This window comes from Larus michahellis, chromosome 6, assembly GCF_964199755.1.
Source record: "Larus michahellis chromosome 6, bLarMic1.1, whole genome shotgun sequence".
NCBI lineage: Eukaryota > Metazoa > Chordata > Aves > Charadriiformes > Laridae > Larus > Larus michahellis.
Window position 1 is genome coordinate 51,703,225 of NC_133901.1, and position 19,184 is coordinate 51,722,408.

Sequence of the window (19,184 nt, forward strand, 5' to 3'; positions counted from 1 at the left end):
TTTTTGTTGTTTTTGTTTGCTTGGGTTTTTTAGAAAATTGGGGATTTGTTCTTTTTTTTTTTCCTTTTTACAGACCTTCATGACAAAGCATAAAAACACAGTTATATTTATATATCTATTTATATATTTCTTCATTTCGTCGGTTGGTTTGTAAATGTTGCTCCTTCCTCCTGTCTGAGCTGATTGTGTGTCACAGAAATTGTGGGTGTATGTGTGAGGTGCCTCCCAACTCTGGCCTGCAAAGTCACCACGCGTAGGGGTGCAACCAACTATGGGGGAAGCCACGCTGGAGAGTGGGGATGAGGTGCACAGAGAACCCCTTGTGGGGTGCAGATAGCTACTTGGTCCTTTTCTCCATTGACAGATGGGCCAGGTCTCTGTACTGCCATCTCTGCTCTAGCCAGGCTGTTCCCTCTGTCCTGGCAAACAGGGTGAGCGTCACAGGTGTTACCCATGTTGAAGAGTCCACCACAGAAGAACATATCTTTGGGGAACAGTGTTTCATGAGCGTTGGTTCTCCCCTGCTTCCCCTGGCCCTTACCGCTCCCAGAAGAAGGGGGTCCTGTAAGGCAATGGTTGCCAGCTGCATTGCTTCCCAGTCCCCCCGAAGTCCTGGAAGCCAAGGGGACTTCTCGTGGCTGAGCTTTGCCCAGGCGCGGTGGAGGGCTCCCACAGGAGAGGCCAGTTGGCCACAGGCTCTTCCCGGTGTGGGGGGAGCGGTGGGGGCGGAGGACAGGGGGAGGGCAGGGGGGGTCTCAGTCTCGAGTGGTGAGCGCTTGGTCCGGTGCCTTCGTGGCGAAGAGGAAGGAACTGGACTGTGGGGAAGAACGGAGAAGGTCTCTTCACCCTTCCCAGGGATGGAGGGAGGTGATCAGACAGGTACAATGTGGAGGCCTAAGCTGTCGCCCTGCAGTTTCATGTGGTTTCCATGGTAACTAGTGGCGGTCATAGGCAGCGGCAGCAGTGGGAGGTGCGGAGCCCCGGGATGTGGCACTATAATAATAAGGGGAACCTGAAAGTTAACACAGGAGAAGAATGGACTGGTTGAAAGGACAAACAGTAAAAAAAAATAAAATAAAATAAAAAATAAAACAATCAAACGAAGAAAAGAAACAAAGGAGAACTGAAAAGGAAAGGAAGAAAGAAAAGGAAAGGAACCAAAAGAACAAACTTGGGGACTCAGCTCTTGATGGGATTAGGGAAAGGCAATTAGTGGAAGCCAACCAAGAGCCACATTTCAGTGGAGAGATACTATTGTGCCTCTGGCTCTGAAGCCCCTTTCCGGGAAGGAGATCCTTTTGCTCCTTCTGACCATCAATAAGTCGCCGAGAGGGAAGCCCATGAGCATTGCAGCACAAATCCGCCATGCCTGATCTGCGGCCACAAGGAAAGCATCAGGGACAGATGTTCTGAGCATACCTGACAAAGTACAGCAGGTCACTTTTAAAACCAGGAGGGGAGAAAAGAAACAAAATTACAATGTTTTATTGTTTGGGATTTTGGTCACAGTTGGCATGAAAGCTCTCTAGATGGTTATTGAATGTGTGTTAAATAGTGATTGATTATTAAGATCACATTTACTGAGGTTTAACAACACTGGAATAAAATGTGCATCTATTACCCAGTTGTTAAACCTCAGTAAATACGTAGCTAATAATCACAGCTGATTTATTTTACATATAATAAATCTCTTCCTATTCCCTTGCAAAGAAATGTTGTGTTAGAATATATGGTCTTATGGGAGGTTTTTTCCCCTCTGAAAAAAACCTGACTATTTATGTGCATATTAGAGTCACTGGAGATGGATATATCCCTGCAAGAAAACTCTGCTGGCTATTGTAAACCTAGTGGTGCAGCCTGTCTCCTGCTCTGGCCACTGTTCCAATGGGTCCGATAGGAAGAACTTCTATTGGATTTCCAGATCCTCAGGAACTGACTGTGGGTTTAGCTTGGGAGAGGAGTGAAGCCTCATCTGGATTTTTTAATCAGACCTTGAATGGATGCTGCTTGCAGCCTAAGAGAGTATCAGAACCTGAATTTAACTTCTGATTTCATCTGGAATAAAATGTGGTTGCAGGCCATGGAGAGGACAGAGCTGAACTGGAATTCTGATCCATCTCACACGGATCACACAAGAGGAATCGGTTTCAGAACAGTTACAAAAAACGTGTGAGGTATATATCCACCTAGACACTGGACTGAAGAGTTAGGAAAAAGGCCTTTCACCTGGCCAAATACTTGAAAGCCCTCTTCAGAAACAAACAAAAAAAACAACAAAAGAAAAGAAAACAAAGAGACAAACAGAAGGAGCGCGAGGCTGGGGGTGTGCTGTGGGAAAGAGGTACTCACTTAGTAATGCAGGGTTGCTGAACCGCCAGGCCTCGTTGTAGGTCGTGTACTGAGGGTGGCTGTAGGGGTTCCCTGAGAACTCGCTCCCTGGAAGAAAGCAAGAAAGGTGTGGAATACAGTTAAGAATGAAGATTTGTGTCTGCTATTCCATCAATCCAGTGCTCGTGTTGAATCTGTATGCCAGCAGGAAAACTAGTGTATCTAGCTGCCTTGCCCAGCTGGACTGTGCCCTTCAGGACACTAGTGTTTTTCAGTGCAGTGTTGCTTACCCATACAGTTAAAAATCACAAGATTGACCTCTTCAGAATCGAAAATTAGTTTAAAATGATGAAATTCTGTAATAAAAATAAATAATTAAACTGGTTTATTTTTCGTTGCCTTCTTACTTCTGATTCTCAGGTTGCAGTAGGATTGCATATGCAATCTTTTCCTGCAATTAAGCATCAGCTTTCTTTTAAATAAAATCTAAGGTTCTCTAGTAGTGTCAAGACAGCAGGCATGGAAGTTTGATGGGACAAGCTCACAATAAACTCATTGGAACTCGCAGTGCTGTTAAGTTTTGTTTGTAGGGTACTGAGGGTGATGATGTATTTGTGGAAAGGAGTATCATTTGTTATTGAAAATGTTCTGACAGTAGAGTGGACTTAAACATAAAACAAAATGAAAAACCTATTAATCGCTCTTTCTTACTCCATATGGTGGTGTTAGGCAGAAAAGTGATTCATATATGATGAACTCCACCTCTGTGCTTAGTTAGTGAGTTAGTTCCAGAAAAATAATTTTCTAGTGATTAGTGCTTTAGGTGCTACTCTGAGTCTGAAGGACAATCTGGGCTACAGCTCTTTTTCACATTCAGTAAAATGGGCCCAAACCAAAATACTTGTGAACTTTATGATCTAATCAGCCTCTGACCCAAGATCTGAATGTTGTAGAGTCTTCTTAAATATTATTTTATTGTGCATAAGGAGCTGACTGTCCTTATTTTCTAGAAGGCTGTGCAGGCATTATATTTGGTAACCGAGGAGATATGGTGCTGCATTCAAAATAAATAAAGCTCCCCAAACTTAAAAATATATTATTCTGTTAAGTAAAAACATGCCATTATCTGATTGTAACCTCAATCTAATGCAGTAGCAACAGGCAGAGGACGAGTAGTGCCATCTGAAAGGCACTGTCTGCATAGAAGACGGTGAAAGAACAGCCTATTATCTTCTGGTCTGCTCTGAGGCGGAGGTGGAGTTGTTACAGCAAAAGTATTTGGAAAGAACCTAGAGTTCCTGATAGATACCATAGAATAGGGAAAGAAGGCAAGGCAAGAGGCGCTGTATGCCTGTGATACAATTATCAAAGAAATGTCAATTAATTATACTGTAATCTCTGCAAATCTCCCTTCACTGGAGAGTTAAAGCCAAAATCGCAGATTCTCAGATGGTGGAAATGAAGTTTGTTGAAGTTGGGGATTTGCACTGGTTTAAACTCGAGGAGAGTCTGTCCAGCCAGGTTTTTTAAAGACGTTCAGGGTAATAACCAAAGTAGTCGGTAGAAAAATGTGTATGTATCAAAACCAATCACCGTCCAAAGGTATTTTAGTCACAGTAGTTTTCAGTTTCAGCATAAAACCTCATTTTGAGTGGCAGACCTTGGTAAATACTATTTTAATGATAGTAACTCCACATGTGTCCATATCTAGAAACATCCTGCACTAAAAATTCTGACAGTTAGCTGGGAAGGAATACGTGAAACCTGCCAAGGTGACCAAGATGCTGTGGGATAGGATACAATGTCAAAAAGCAATGCGTAGTCCAGATTTATCTCTACTGAACTGATTTATCTGTGGGATATACTGGAATGAGTTTGCCTCCCAAAGAGGGAAGAAACCTATCCAGATGAGAATTTCTGCTTTGAAATGCCTCATACAAGCATCACTTCTCTGCATGGAGAGAAGTTCTGATATTTCAAGGCTTCTCTCTCACCCTCCTCTGAGTTGTCACCCTAAACTGTTTATAGTGTTTCTAAAGCACGGGTTAAGTAGAGGAGAAGGAGCCCCGGCTATGGAGAGCTGGGGAGGAGGGAGGGCAGCCACTGGAAACAGTGTTTATTGACGAGGAGTGAAAGCATGCATGCAGCAGGATAATGAGCTTTTGAGCTCAACTGTGACCAAGAGGAACTGAGCTATCGCCTTCCCCGATCACTAATGAAACAAGTGTAATTTCCTCATCAACATTGGATTCTGTTTAACGACTCCCTGCCGTTGCCATCACCAGCCCTCTGCAGGCTCTAGGCTCCTCTGTGTAAACTGCAGTTCCCTTCAGCGGATGCTCACTTCACCAAATCAGTTTGCAGAAACTTGATGGCCTTTCTGGGAAAGAGGAAGAATTGGGACAGGGATCAAAGGTGTTGTTACCTGTGCAGGAAACATCTCTCAGCCGCATAGGTTAAGTGTAGCACAATACCTGATTCATCCTTCTTTGAGTGACTAACCCCTGCTTTTTCAAGAGTGTGCTGAGACTACTGGCTTTCATCCACATCTACAGCCTGGGACCTGAAGTTACAGGCAAGGGCAAATGCAGGATATATATCTTACCACATCATCCGCATAAACCTCAGCGATATTTGCGTGCATGACTGACCACGTTGCGTGGACGTACGGCTACTGGAGACAAGCTCTTCGCTAGACTATACAAGTAGAAGTCTAGTGAAAGGTTGTCACGGATAGAACAGAGCAGCTTTGGTTAGCACTGGTCAAACAATCTTCTCAGAAACAGTTTTCCACTGGAAAACGCTGTCTCATCAAAATGGAAATGTTTTGCACGAGCTTGTCGGCTTCAATAGAGTTTTGGAAAGAAAAGTTCTGAAATGATCGCAAATTGAAACAAAGTATTATGTTTCACTTTCTTGTTTTGTTTCATTTTGCCTTTCTCATCTCATTTAATTTCCTTTCAACTCTTTTATTATTTTAATATGCCTTGACATCTAGAACATGTTGACGTTATTGAAATGTTTCATCCTGATGTTTGCAAATTGAACTATTTCAAGATTCTGGCTCCTCATCCCAATGCAAGTTGAAAACAAATGTCAAAAAATCTGAGTTTTGCATGGGTTGGAAATCCTGCTTTCTGACCAGTTCTATTTTTAGCTCTGCACCTTTATTTAGAGAAGACAGATCCTCGTTCTCATATTCACTCGCATCTGGACATAAGGTTTGTTTGCCTGTCAGTGTGTTTCTGAAAGATACTCCCTGAGTGGTCATCTTGCTGGCTTCTTGTTTCCAATGTAGTTAAAGCATTGACCTCTGATCTTTCTTGGCCTGGGGATGTGTAACAAACCATTGGCAACATCATATTTGTTTTCTCTGTTCAACCTGGACTCTTAACAGAGGTTGCAGCAAGCACAGAGGATCGATCTCGTGAGGCCTATATTCTGTGCAATCTGTGCTCTGGGAACCTTTACTAACAGTATTTCTTGGTATCTGTATTTAAATCTTGGCACGTTTAGTCTTCTAATACAGAAACCATGAAGCATGAAGTGAGCCTAGCAGGTGGCAGGTTCAGAACAAATAAGGGAGGTAGTTTTCACACAATATGTAGTTAAGCTACAGAACTTCTTGCCATAGGTTACTACAGATGTTAAAGGCTTATATTCCCCTCCACTGTTTTAAGTTTGTGGAGGTGAAACCTATTGACGGTGTTTGATATTAAATAGAACGATACTAAGTCTGGCTGAGGAAGTCTCTGAGCTGCAACTTGTTGGAGGCTGGGAGATCTTTTGAGAAAGTACCGATACATGCTTACTCTACTCTTACACCCTTCCTCAGGCTTTCACTTTTGGCCCCTGACAGAGAGTAGTGGCTGCAGAGATCTGCAGTGTGACCCATTAAAGCCAAGTCTTATGTTCCTTCCCAGGAAGCCTCTTTATCTCTAGCTTGTTGGCTTCAGTCACATTAGAAGACAGGAATAGAAGGGCTGCCAGGCTGGGTCTGACCAGTGGGGTATGACTGAAACAGCCAGAACTTGATGCTCTGTGGAAAGATGCAGTAACTACTGCAGGATGCCCAAGTAGGCCCCCAGAAAAACTTCCTCTAATTGAATGTTGACATCAGATTTAATGTAAAGATATCCATTTGACTTGCATTATGTTTTTTTTTGAAGTATAACTCAACTTTTTTCTTTATCATCCTGTTCCTTTCCTTTTGGGGTGTATTTGTGTGGTTTTGGAGACACTGCTGTCTAATGGATAAGTAGTCTCCACATCAAGGAGCTGAAATACCCTGTTCTTGGATAAGTGACCCCTGTGTTTAGTGGTCTTAAAATCTTTGTCCCAGTTTAGATGTCAGTATCATCCTTGTGAAGAGGATGTTAAACTTACATATCAGTCCCTGAACGGTTAAAAAGTTGAGAACAGTTAGAAGTTGAGAGGAGCCTGGTCTTTAGAAGTACCTATTCAAAAAGCCAGCCTTTTTAGTGTTATTCATCATTTCTATATGCCATGATGTTCTGTAAGTTTTAACCTGTAACTGACTTAGATGTTGACAACTGAGTCTACCTACTGTTACTGGGGGGGAGAGTGGGTAGTTGATTTATATTGTCTTAGTGCTTCTCTGATTCTGGAGCCAAACCATCTCCCTGAAAAATTTAGTGTAGAAGGAGATGCCCTACAATTTGCCAACTCTGCACCACCCCAGAAGTTCAGCAAGCTGGTCAGCTATACCGAGGGACTGAAGTGGGGGTGAGGAGGGGACCAATCCACTATCTTTTCCTGATCTGGAGGTCAATCATCTTCACAGCATAGCCTGAGATTTTGTTGTGCCTTAGGATCATAAGTGGTAGGTAGCGTGTTAGCTCTGGAATGTGGCCATAGGTATTAGCCAGTACTTCATGGTATAAGCAGTGGTTTGTCATTTAAGGATGTTAAGACTCTGATATGCAAACATTTCCTGTCAGTGATGTTTTCACTGTCGTCACTGCAGTGTATGTTCGTTTAGCTAGCTGTTCTGAGATTTGGATGAGGGTTAAGCTAGGCTTTTCACTCATAAGGCCTGGCAAATAATATCATTGTGATTTAAGAGCTTTCTGTTCTCAGCTCTGTGCTGCTTCAGTTCTGGAGTCATCCCTCCAGTAGCAGAGGTTGCAGAATGGACTGTGTGCCTGCTCATTAGCCATCACAACTCACAACCCAGGGTGGCAACATAAACAGTAATCAGTGGCAGATGAAGGAAGTTCTGAGTTCCGAGCTACCATGGCGGAGAAACTAAAATCCTGCCTTTTCATTTATGGGCTGGGGATAACTGTCATCAGAGGAGTGCGGAATAGAGCCTGGGGAAATAAGCTCTTCAATTGCCCTAGGTAAATGGTTCTCTCTTCTCCCTAAACACTGGGAGAATCCATTTGCCAAGATAAGGTATTTCTCCAAAGGCATCGGGTAGCAAAGAAACAGTTTGCCTTTGGATGTAGGATTAGGTAGATAGTTTCTTCGATTGGAAGCACTATCTTACAAACAAGAGGTGGGTAAGTAGTTGGTTGTTGAAAGTGAATAGTTAGTTTCTCCTGAAATGCTGTTAATCATTGCTGAGTTCTTAGCTAGTTCAGGCTATGGACAGTAGGTGTCCAAAAACTGCAGGTATTAAATTACCATTGGTGATTTTCAGTTTGACGCCCTGGCTTTTGATAGAAGGTAAGTTGTTACCCTAAGTTAGTAGATAGCTGAATATCCTGAGCCACGAGCAGTACATAATAATCTGCATGGGTCATTGGAGAATAATTACATTAGTTAATGAATACTAAGGTTAATTAATTACCAATTAATTGCCACAGGTTATAGATAGCTAGTTGCCCATAGCAGCAGTGAATCAGTTACTAGGGGGAAAGAGATATGTTACAGAAAGGGTTGTTAGCTACATTGGTTACAGGCACCTGATAATTTTTTTATTAAATTAATAGACCTTTATATCAGCAAAGGCAACGGTGAAAGCTCTTACAATGCTAGTATACGTGTTTGCACCATTACTGAAGTCTGGAGGCTGACTTACCAGGAACCATTCCTGCAAGAGTTGAGGTTGGGTAGCTGCCTTGTCCAGTTGGGGGAACATGGGGTGGGTAGCCGGGCAAGGTGGTGCTTGCCATATCACGACCTGGAAAGGGAAAGAATCAGGACAGGTGATCAATAGGGATAAGATCTTTCAATATCGATTTGATATCACCTTTTGTCCCACTGTGACACGACTAGCAGCTCGATAGGCAAGTGCTGTGCAGCCTTCTCTTACATAAGTGCTGTCCATCTGCTGAAAATTTTGGGGGAAGATTGTGGCACTTTTGATCTCACACTGTAAGGATGGATGTTAAAACTTAGCTTTGTGAGGCTCAAAAGAATTTGTTTTGTTTCATTGTAGATTTTGGATCTATTTTAACTAAATCAAAATGGCCCTGAGCTGCTCAGAGAATGGCAGCATATTCATTGCCAGAGTAGCTGAGGTCCTGTCTATATGCAGTGGATGCAGTTCCAAAACTGTGGTGATGTTGCTTTAGGGCGTGATCAATGTGCAAAGCATTGGAAAGCGATCCAAGAGGTTTCTGTGCCTGTCTCTCTTCCCACCTCTGCCATTCACCTGCTGATGATTTTAGGCAAGTCACTTCACCTCTCTGTGCTTCTTTTTATGCTGCAAACTCTTTGGTGCAAGGGCACACTTTTAGTATATTTGCACAGTGCTTAGCATGAGATTGATACTGGTTGGACTCCTTCCAAGTGCTGGTATTATATATATAATAATACAATCGTACGAATTAGTTTGAGTCGCACTTCATTTTTATCACAGGTGCAACTTTTTATTAGTAATATTTAAAGTTGTGATATCTTTTCTCCACCGAAGAAGTAGAGAGGGGTGTGGACTGGGTGGATGATTGTAGTTTATTTTTCATCTCTTAGGAAGTGCAGCTGGAGGCCTCTCGGTTGATGCCAGAGGCATTTCCTCATTTGGACTGGTTAGCCTGAAAATGGGCCAGCCAGAAGGGCATTTGCTGTTAGTGCTTATTGCATTTAAATGAACTGAAATCATCTCAGAAGCTGCTGGGAGTTTCAAGCCAAAACCAAAAAAAAAAAAAAAAGCTAAATAAATTAAGATAATCTTTCCCCCACAGCTGCTGGGAGATTTACAGCTCAACCTCCAATGCTGCCTACCGAGATCTCAGCCTGTTCCAGACATCCACAGCCTTCCACATTCCCTAGGTGAACTGTAAAGCTTGCGCCATTTGTTGTTCTTTTCTTAAATTTTGTCTTCCCTGTCTGTTCTAATTGGAGGGCTGGAGTCTGGTTCACCTTTAGAAGTGACAGCGTAAGTATGGCCCATTAACAACACTGGAGTCACCGGAACTGTCCTGGGATATGCCAATGAAAGAAGAACAAGAGTTGCTTTAGCTCTACTAGCGTCAGAATGATAACAGATACAGCAGGCCCTGCAACAAGCATGAACCTTGGCTTGGGGATCAGGAATAAATAACAGTTACACAGCAAAGCAAAAACTAATCAACATGGAGCATTAATCTGAAGAGAGTATGTTTCTCTGGGATGAGGTAGGCTAAACCAGTGTCATTGCCTTCATAGGTCTTGACTAAAGATTACTGAGATGATTTGCTCAAGCAAAAAGAAGTGCAAATTCATTCTTTTTCCCTGAAGAGGTACCTGATCAGTGGCTGATGTTCCTAACTCACCTCTCTTAGTTAATGGCACAGAACTACCAGTCAACGGCTGAGCCGTTTTCCAGCCACTCCCCAATATTGATAAAATATATATATATATATAATGCCTCAGGGATTTATATTCTACACTCTTCTACTCTTTTATTACCATCATTCCTTTAGTGATTTGCAGCTGTGTGTTAAGTGTGTTAATCTGTATGATTAACACCTACTAGATGTAGTTCTTTTTTTTTCTCTCACATTCTTTTAAGGCAAGAAAGTTTTATGCTTAAAATTCATGTTCTTTTGGTTTCATTTATCGACTAGCCTGAGAAATAACAACAGGTGATGAGTGAGAAAACAGTGTCACTGAAAAGTTAGAGAGAACATTATGTAGCAGCAGGCAAAATTAATTCATTTTGACACTTCCATTCAGGTGGGAACACATACACACTCACTCTGCTACTTCATCTACGCACATACACCCCTGTGTTTTTATTCAGACATGAGCGCACGGAGGCTGATGTTCAAAACTTGGTGTGGAAAATTTGTTGGCAAGTGATAATCTTTCAAAATCCCAATCTTGAAAAAGAAGGTAACAAACAAATACAGTATCAGCAATATGAATAAGAGTCCCACAGAGAGACTCTTAAAATGCTGTTACATACAAGCAGGCCCCTCCCATTACCTCCTCTCATTACCAACAGCTAGACAGGATTATTAAATTCTTGTACTCCAGGGCTATGGCAAAGCTATCACCTATTCTGCTCATAACATGCTTCCAACTCCAGCCATTCTCCCTTCTCCAAGAGCCTTCTGAGTAAGGAACAGCACTTTCATCACTGTGTCATTGTTTGAGCTTTTGAACACTTTCTCCCATGTCTCATTCTCCATAAGGGTCCTAAGGCAGGTGCCTCTCCTGAAACACAGTGCCTTCTAGAGGGTGCACCCCTAGAGAACTATATTGTCGGAGAGAGTCTGTCAGGAGACTCCTTGGCTTAGGAAGTGCCCAGAGCTCAGAGGCTCTTATTGGCTGCGGTAAGATTGGACCAATACACTGTTATGAACGCAAAAGTCTTTCCTGATGTGACTTGATGCTTTCCTACAGGGAGGTTTAGAAATGCAAATCTTGCCTGACAAGACAAAGGGAGGATGTTAGGTCAAAAGAGAAATAAACATGAGGGAGGCAGAGGTAAGTTGTGTTTCTTGAGCATTAGGAACTGTGGTCTGCGCTAAGACTTCGTCTGTTCTGAAAAAGCCCAGATTACATTCTTTGACAGTGGAGTGACAACAGCCTCAGTGGTCACCTAAAATGATATCCACTATTTCATCCAAGTGACCCCTGAGCTTCTGCAGCAATATTGCTTCAATCACCTTGCACAGGAGTTTCCCCTAGTACCTACCTGAAACTTGTCCTTCCTCCCCATCCTCCCCTCCAGCCTGCTGCTCCTAAGTGCTGCCATCTTCTGCAACCTATTTCTTCACTTCTCTTCTACCCTTAAAGGTCACCTAGCTCAGGTCTGTATTCCTTTGTCTGTAAGACATTATAGTCTCTCACCCACCCTTCCTGGTCTTGACATTCAGACGTGATGCCCTGTTTCTTAACTACTTGGTCTGCTGTGTGAAGGCGCCACTCACATTGACACTCCCAAACCAGGTGACTCAAATATTGCTCACAACATAGCTATGGCAGTGCTCACCAGCCGCCTATGTATTTATCTAACTTAGTAATTTGTACAACCCATGCTGAACAGCCCTATCAGTCCTGGAGCTGGGCTAGGTTATTGAAGCTGCTATCCCCTACCTTAGGCTAGCACACAGTACCCTTGCGGGGCCTACAGTACTCAGGGGCATTACAGATATTGAGGCAACACAGGATTTTGCTGTACAAATATTTCTATACTAAGTCCCAGACCCATCCAACTGGGACACCCAGTTCACTTCTAGGTAGTTACAGCTTCTTTTCACATTTTATTCTAAAAAAGGAAGGACAGGCATGAAATCTTTTTGTGACTCTCCATGGAGCTGAGAACACGTGCTGCATACGCAGAATTGGAACATGGTTGCTCTGGTTCCCACTTGCACTCAAAGAGCTTGCAGCATTTACAGGTCTCCCCGTCAGACGAAACTGAACCCCTTGCCTGCAGCATCCCCGCTGAGTTTGTGGCCAAGGCTGGTTACCTGCTATCAGAGGCTGGCTGCTGGACTGCCCAAAGTGGGCACCATGATGAAGGAAGGCACTGTAGCAAGGCGTGGACGCATCGTCTGAAAGGGCCATGTGGAAGGGCTGAAGATCAGCCTGCCCAGAGCCGACCGGCGTGGTGGGGGTGAAAGGGGTGAGAGAGGCTCCATGAGGCTCTTGCTTTATACTGAGGGGAGAGGAGAGGTTTTCTGTGGTAGGGTAAGGGATGGACACAGACAGACAAAGGGAACAGGGGGAGGAAGAGGAGGGTGGGGAAGGGAGGAGAGGAAGAACAAAATGGGTAAATGAAAATGGAGTGGTTAAAATCTACAGGGAAATTAATTTAAAAAAACAAAAATAAAAATAAAAAGGTTAGGAGTAGATCAGAGGAGCCAATGCTGAGACAACAGCAGTAAATGCACCCGGGGGCTAGGCTCTGACTGCAGGGATGCCTCTGCAGGGGAAGCAGGAGATGAGGAGAATGGAGTGCAGTGGCAGATGGGAGGAATGGGATGCAGGAAAAGGAGAGGTGAGGGAGGGAACATGCAGGAGACGGAGGACAGGAAGAAGCGTAGGGTTGGGAAGGAGAAGAATGCACTGAAGCTTCTGTGCTCCCTTTCCTGCTGCTTTCTCTTGCTGGCTGCGGGCGCATGAAGATGCTACACTTACACAGTTTGGCCCAGGGAATGATACCGCTTTGTCTCTTCAGAACCAAGGTAACCTTCCGCAGGAGAGCAGTGTGGTTATGAGCATCTATTAAACAGGATGCCCGGTTTAATGGCCAAAGCTTCTCAAGCAAAACTCCATAAAAGCTTTGACAAAAAAGGTGTAGCTGAAGTTTGAGATGGTTAAAATAAAAATGGGACTGTATAATTAATAGGTGGCTAGACAGATCAACCAATTGATCTTGTTCACAGTGGCACACTTTGGAGCTTTAACCATAAAAGTAGTGAGTACTGACTCTGGTTGTTCCCAGAGTATAGTGTTGCCAGACAGATGCCTTGACAGAGAGATATAATGGACGAGAGGAAACGTGGGGGACTTATAAAAGGTCTCATTTTCATTGTTGTTTGCATTGAGCCTCCATTTCTGATGTGCAGATTTGCAACTGCTCCTAACTTGGCTGTCAAGTAAGAGGTTTGGGAATTGGAGAACTCTGACCTAAAGCATGGGTACTCCAGAACACCCACTGTTGTTGGGTCAGCAGTAATAGAGTCCTGTATTTGAACACCTGAAAGAGAAGTATGGATGATGTGATCAGATCTGATCCAAATCATCTAGCAAACCATCCACCCTCAGGTAAACAAATTAAAGCCAATAAATGAAAGCCATCTCTCTGCCATGATGGCAAGTGTTTCCAATGGCCTATGAAATAAGTTAGTTCTGGTGGTTTTGATTTATACAGAGAAATATAAATGTGACATATAACTAGGTCATAAATCTGACTTCATCAACGTAGAACTGGCTTAATTAACTCTAGGCACCTTATTGTGAGGGTGCAATGCTCACCTAGACAATAAAGGGCTGGTCAGTTTCTATCTGTGAATGCTGTTTAACCTGAGGCATTTGTTTCCTAAAGGTTTGCTACCTGGCAAAAATGATACTTTGCCATCTGTGTTCTCCTCCAAGTACCTCTAACCTGGATGGCCAGCAAAGGTCTCTGATCACAGAGACGCCTTTGCGGCAAAGACATATGTTTATGGTTCAGTTGATTGGGAAGGATCAGTCCTTGCCAAAAGGTGTACAGTTCCTCTTTATTTAGTTTACTTATGTGAAGTCTCTGGTATGCTAAGTGAGGATTCTCACCTCTTCTCCCTTTTTGCTATAGGAAGCTCTGTTTGGCAGTGACCTTTTGTGGAGGATAGAAGCTGGAGTATCTGGTTCTTGTTGCACAGTTAAAGTCACCAGAGTAGGCAGCACATCAGCACCCAGCTTCTGATTTTTACAACTATATACTGTCCTACAATCCTACCAGTGAGCCTTCACATGCCAGTGCCAGTCTCAGTAGATGGAGAACCCCCAAAGCTATTTTTCTCCTGCATCTTCTGTCATCAGATCGTAAGGGCTGCACAGATTTACCTTTAGACCAGACAGGCAGAGTCACCTCCAGCAGTCTGGGAGTGCTGAAGCCTTTATCCGAATAAAGTTGATAGTAGATAATCTGGATGAATAGATTTATCTGCAGGCAGAGGGCCAAAAGTTCCCCTGGCTTTCAGGGGCTCCACGTGAAGTGATATTTTTTCAAGGAAGCCATTTCACAGTCATACTTAAATAAGCTTGGGACACTTTGGTCCTGGGAATTTTCCAGGCTCCTTTTTCAGCTCTCCGTACTGTGCAAGAGAGAGCAGGTGCAGGGAGCCGCTGGGGAGGAAAGGGCAGAGAAGAAGATGGACTCAGGTAGCATGGGGGGGCAGAAGCAAGAGGTGCTGTGGGCAGAGGTTAATCCTGTTTGCACAGCCCCCAGGCACATTGGGTTTCCTAGTCCCTCCCCTGCTTTATTTCTCTTTTAAAGCATGGAATTTTCAGCTATAATCCTTCCTAAACCGCAGCATTTTTCAGGCACTCTGTGTAAGTGAAACCATAATCTCTGGTAAAACAGACCGCTTAAGCTGCTGTAGCATTAGGCCAATCTGATCCAGCCCCTGGATTTCCGCTCTGCCCAGCCACCACGGAGGGGATTTTAGTCTGAAAGACTGTCTAAAGCCCTTGCAATGGGAACAACAGTGCTAGGCCTTGCCTTGCAAAGCTGAGAAGGGTTAAGGGACCAGGAGCTATTTGTCCCGGTGTTGTGAGGCTGTTAAAGCCCCTGTCGGGCTCACAGCGGAGATGAGCCCAGCCCTCTCTTGAACACATCAAGGCTTATGAAGAAAAATTCCTCGCGCCTTCCAGAGGCAGCACCACTTTCTCAGTGCAGGGGGGGGATAAAGAAGTCAACAGTAACATGGCAAAGAGACTGGGACACAATCATGCTAAACACTCTTCTCTCTAACAGTAGTGGAGTGGAGGCGAGGATAAGGTCAGACAGCGAATGATTGCACAAACAAAACTCAGACTTTTATGTGTCTATTTATCTATCTGTCTGTCTTTTCCTCTATGCTGTGCAACTGCACAGACATAACTTATATTCCGTGTATTACTGGTGGATGCCATTTACCAATTTAACTCCTTTGTTGTCCAACTCTCCCCAGACTAAAAGTACCTGAATTCTGTCTCCTGCCACTGCTATGCTGGAATAATTGCCCCAGCAGTGAATTATAGCTCCAAAGTGTGTCAGTGTAGACGGGATCAATTGATTGATCTATTTATCCACCTGTGAATGGCACAGTTCCATTTTTCATTTTAACCACCTCAAACGTCAGCTGCACCTTTTTTGTTTTCACTTATGATTTTCTCCATTCTCTAATTCTTCTGTATTTTTGATGGAGAACTTGGCCCTTCCTATCCCAAGTCCTGCAAGTGCCAGCAAGCTGTGGAGCAGTGCCATACTGGCCTCTCTGTGTCGTGGGGGGTGTCCCTCAGTAAGGCTGCATCAGGGAACCCCCACGTATCTGTCAGTGTCTTATTCCTGAGGCTGGAATACCACCCTGTAATCAAAGGGCAGGTGGAATAAGTTTGCAATCCCCCCAAAGCAGCAGAAATCTATCCCTGTCCAGGTTCCTTTCTTCTTCTAAATGGCAAATGATATCCTTGTTTATAAGCAACAAAAAAATACCACCCAATGTCACGGTGGGGGAAATTTGGAAGGGTCAGCAAGGTGGGGATATAGCTAGAAACATAGCAGAGGACTACATATTTTCTGCATCTCCTGCTCCACACTTTCTGACTGTACTTGCTGAGTTATGGATGTTTTTCTTCCTTTCTAACCCTCTCCTCTGTTATTCTGGCGGAGAGCTAGAACTGGTGATCTCCGGCCTAAATTCCCCCTGTGCATGAAGGGATTTTGGCCAGACAGGGTGAGAGGAAGATTCACAGCTTTGGGTTCCTACAGAGACTCATCTCAGCTTTTATCGTGCTCTCTGCTGCTGAAGGGAAGGGAAGCGGGGGGGGTTTGCAAGACTAGATAAGCTGCTTGTTTTTCACTGCTGACTTCCTGGAGGATAAGCTACCTGCATCCAGTGCTCCTTTTCTTTTCAGTAAACAAAGAATATCAAGATGGCACATCCCTGCGTAAGGTATGGCTTGTACACACCCACTTAACAACACCGCTCACCATCTTGACAAAGTTTAGCGTTCTTCGTCTTTTCCTGGGGTCTCTATCAAATATTTATGACCCCACTGCCTAATTCTTTAGAACACATATCCTTACAGCATCCCTTAGGGATCACTGTTTCATCTGTGAGGAGTTGAGCTCAAAGAAGAAGTATCCACGTTCGTGTAGGAACCCTGTGCCAAAGCTGAATCTTGGCTCAGGTGTTTTGAATCCTATGCTTGTGCCTACCATTGAAACATCTTTTTCTGTATCTGCGTTCTCCATTCCTTAGGAAGGTTTCATTCACCTTGCTTGATCCCACGTGAGAATCCTGCCTCAGAAATTCTAGAAGTCATGCAAAAGATGAAACTGGACTGACACAGCATATCTTTTACTTTTGCTTTCTGTCATGTCAAAAGAACCACGTTTTCTTTCATTTCTTAGCTTTCTAGCTTCTCGTTTGCAAGAGTATTATGCAAGTCGCGCTGAAGATAAAGATCATCTTATTTTTCTTCCCTGGTCTGTGATCATAACAGACCTTTGCTAGGACAACTGAAAAGTGTGCCAAGACTAATCTGCTTCTCATTGTACCTTCACAGAATCACAGAATGTTAGGGGTTGGAAGGGACCTTTGGAGATCATCTAGTCTAACCCCCCTGCCAAAGCAGGTTTACCCAGAGCAGGCTGGACACAGATGCATCCAGGCGGGTTGTGAATATCTCCAGAGAAGGAGACTCCGCCTTTCTTGTATTCTCTTTGTATTCTTGCTGACTGGGGAGTGAGTCTTGCATCTTCAGGTTTATTTTCTGTTTCTGCACAGATCCATCCATGTTCTTAGCCCAATACTTTACTTGTGGGTTGTTGAAATACATGTTTATAGAAACAACCTTGGATTGCTGACCCCTGAGAGTCAAAACTGTTGTGACATCACTGATGTCAAGTTTTGAAATCTATTTGCCCCTTTTTTTATAAAACTGAATTTTATAAATCTAGATTTTGTGTCTGATCTAATTAACTGCTGCTCTCAAAGTAAACTGATCTGATAACTCTTCATGTTACTTTGGAGAGAAAAAGTTTTATAGTCTTTGTACAGAGTAAAATGTGGAGCTTCCAGTAGACCTGCAATCTGGACTTACTCTTTGGAGCTAGTTGAGTACTGTTAGTGTTAATCACTTGAGAACCCCACTGAAGTCAACTTCATGTGGCTCTAAGTACATCTGTTTGCAGATGGAGCTGATGAAGAAAGATGTGCTTTAAAGTCTTTGGGGGAAAAAAAGACGTGCAACTTGTGCACTTGGCAAACAGAGAAGTTCAGTGGAGTTTGGATTCTTGTGCCTTTTCTGGAACCCCAGCCCATCAGGTTGGGGAATTACTTCCTGCCTTAAAGTGTAGTGTATGCTTATTCCTTGGTGGGATGGGACTTGAACCTACGCTTAACAGGACAGATCTCCCTGGGTAGCCCACTGCAATCCTAAACCTGCAAAGAAGGGCCAACAATTTCCGTAAGTTCTCCATTTCTCTGATTGGCTGCAGTGGGCAATTTCAATTGTACAAGCAGCTGGCCTGGTTAAATCCAGTACAGCTGATGGAGATCAAAAGTTATGAACACCCGCTGACAGGTGTTGCTTAACTCAGATATAAAGCACAGTCTTTGCTGTCACTGGGCAAATATCTACATCACAAAAATTTTCATCGTAGCCATACTTATTGGATCCTTCATTTAGCCTCAAAACAAAAAGCAAAAGCTGAATTCTTGGGAAGATGATATAATTATTTCCTCTAAAAAAGTCCCTTTTTGTCTGGCAGCATAGAGTGTGGCAGCCTGCAATGCTGTCCCCTTGCTGAGGGAAATCAGACTGGGAATGCCAATTCACTGCTATTGTCATTACATGACATTATTGCATTTGCTGCTATTGTTCACTTAAATGCTAATTTAAGGAAGGTGAAAACATTATTTCTTTCGGGCCCATCCATTTCTGGATTCCCCACTTCAACACGTCTTTCAAGCCCAAGAGCCACCTTCTTCAGCATCATAAAATTACGGTCAGTGAAACTTCCCTTGGATGCATGGAAATGGTTTATGTGATTCCTTTCCCCCCTGCTATTCCTGACTGTTGTAGGGATCGTTCATCTGACCATCTATCACCCTCAGCCATTTGGTCCTGGAGAAGAGTAGTAACACCTTTTGCCTTTCCAAATTCCTTGACTAGATAAGAAGACATTATCTCTTCTTAGGGATGGGAAAGAGTTGATGAAATCTGGAGGTCCTGTGGACTTCTACTTTTGCCGATTCCTCATCTTCAATAGAGGAGAGGCTTGCTTACAGAAAACACCTCCTTAATTTTGATGAGGCTGGATAGTAACAACCTTGTAGCAGCCACATGAATGATTATCATTTGATTTTCAGGGCACTGGGGCACCCAGAGGTGTGCCCCACAGGCTGCCTGACTGCTGGCGGCGGCAGCCGTGATGCTGTGCCGCAGAGCGCACGTCTGCAACTGCAGGATTTGCTGTTGCCAAAGCCAGTCCAGGGCTCCCAGCAGTTTGTTAAAGAGGTTTTCTTAAATCAGCTCAGTCAAGCCCTGACCAGGGCCACTGCTCACTGGTGGCAGAGGCTAAAGTAGGTTGGAGCAAGACAGGAAATTTTCACCAGTACAAACAAGGAAAAGGGGAAGGAAATGCTCCCCCTCTCAGCATAATGATCTAAGTACAACTGCATGTAATGGTCAGTTTTAATCATGATTTAAACCAGCAAGCTGGATCAACTCATTTTACATTTGCACTATGAGGTTGTTTT

General features: G+C 43.7%; 1 protein-coding gene across 5 annotated transcripts in view; it reads right to left on the reverse strand.

Annotated features, from left to right (window-relative positions):
- Positions 1-764: 764 nt before the first annotated feature.
- The window catches only part of PAX2 (paired box 2), an 84,941-nt gene continuing 66,521 nt past the window's right edge, over positions 765-19,184 (reverse strand). For 3 of the 5 annotated variants that reach the window (XM_074589860.1, XM_074589859.1, XM_074589858.1), the window contains 3 exons: positions 8,375-8,476; positions 2,350-2,436; positions 796-1,012 (listed from right to left, as the gene is read on the reverse strand). In XM_074589860.1, the coding sequence (XP_074445961.1) occupies positions 936-1,012; positions 2,350-2,436; positions 8,375-8,476 (266 nt within the window). In that variant the 3' untranslated portion in view covers positions 796-935. Of the gene's footprint in view, positions 1,013-2,349; positions 2,437-8,374; positions 8,477-19,184 lie in introns of all 5 variants that reach the window. The other 2 variants (XM_074589857.1, XM_074589861.1) reach the window with 2 other exon arrangements.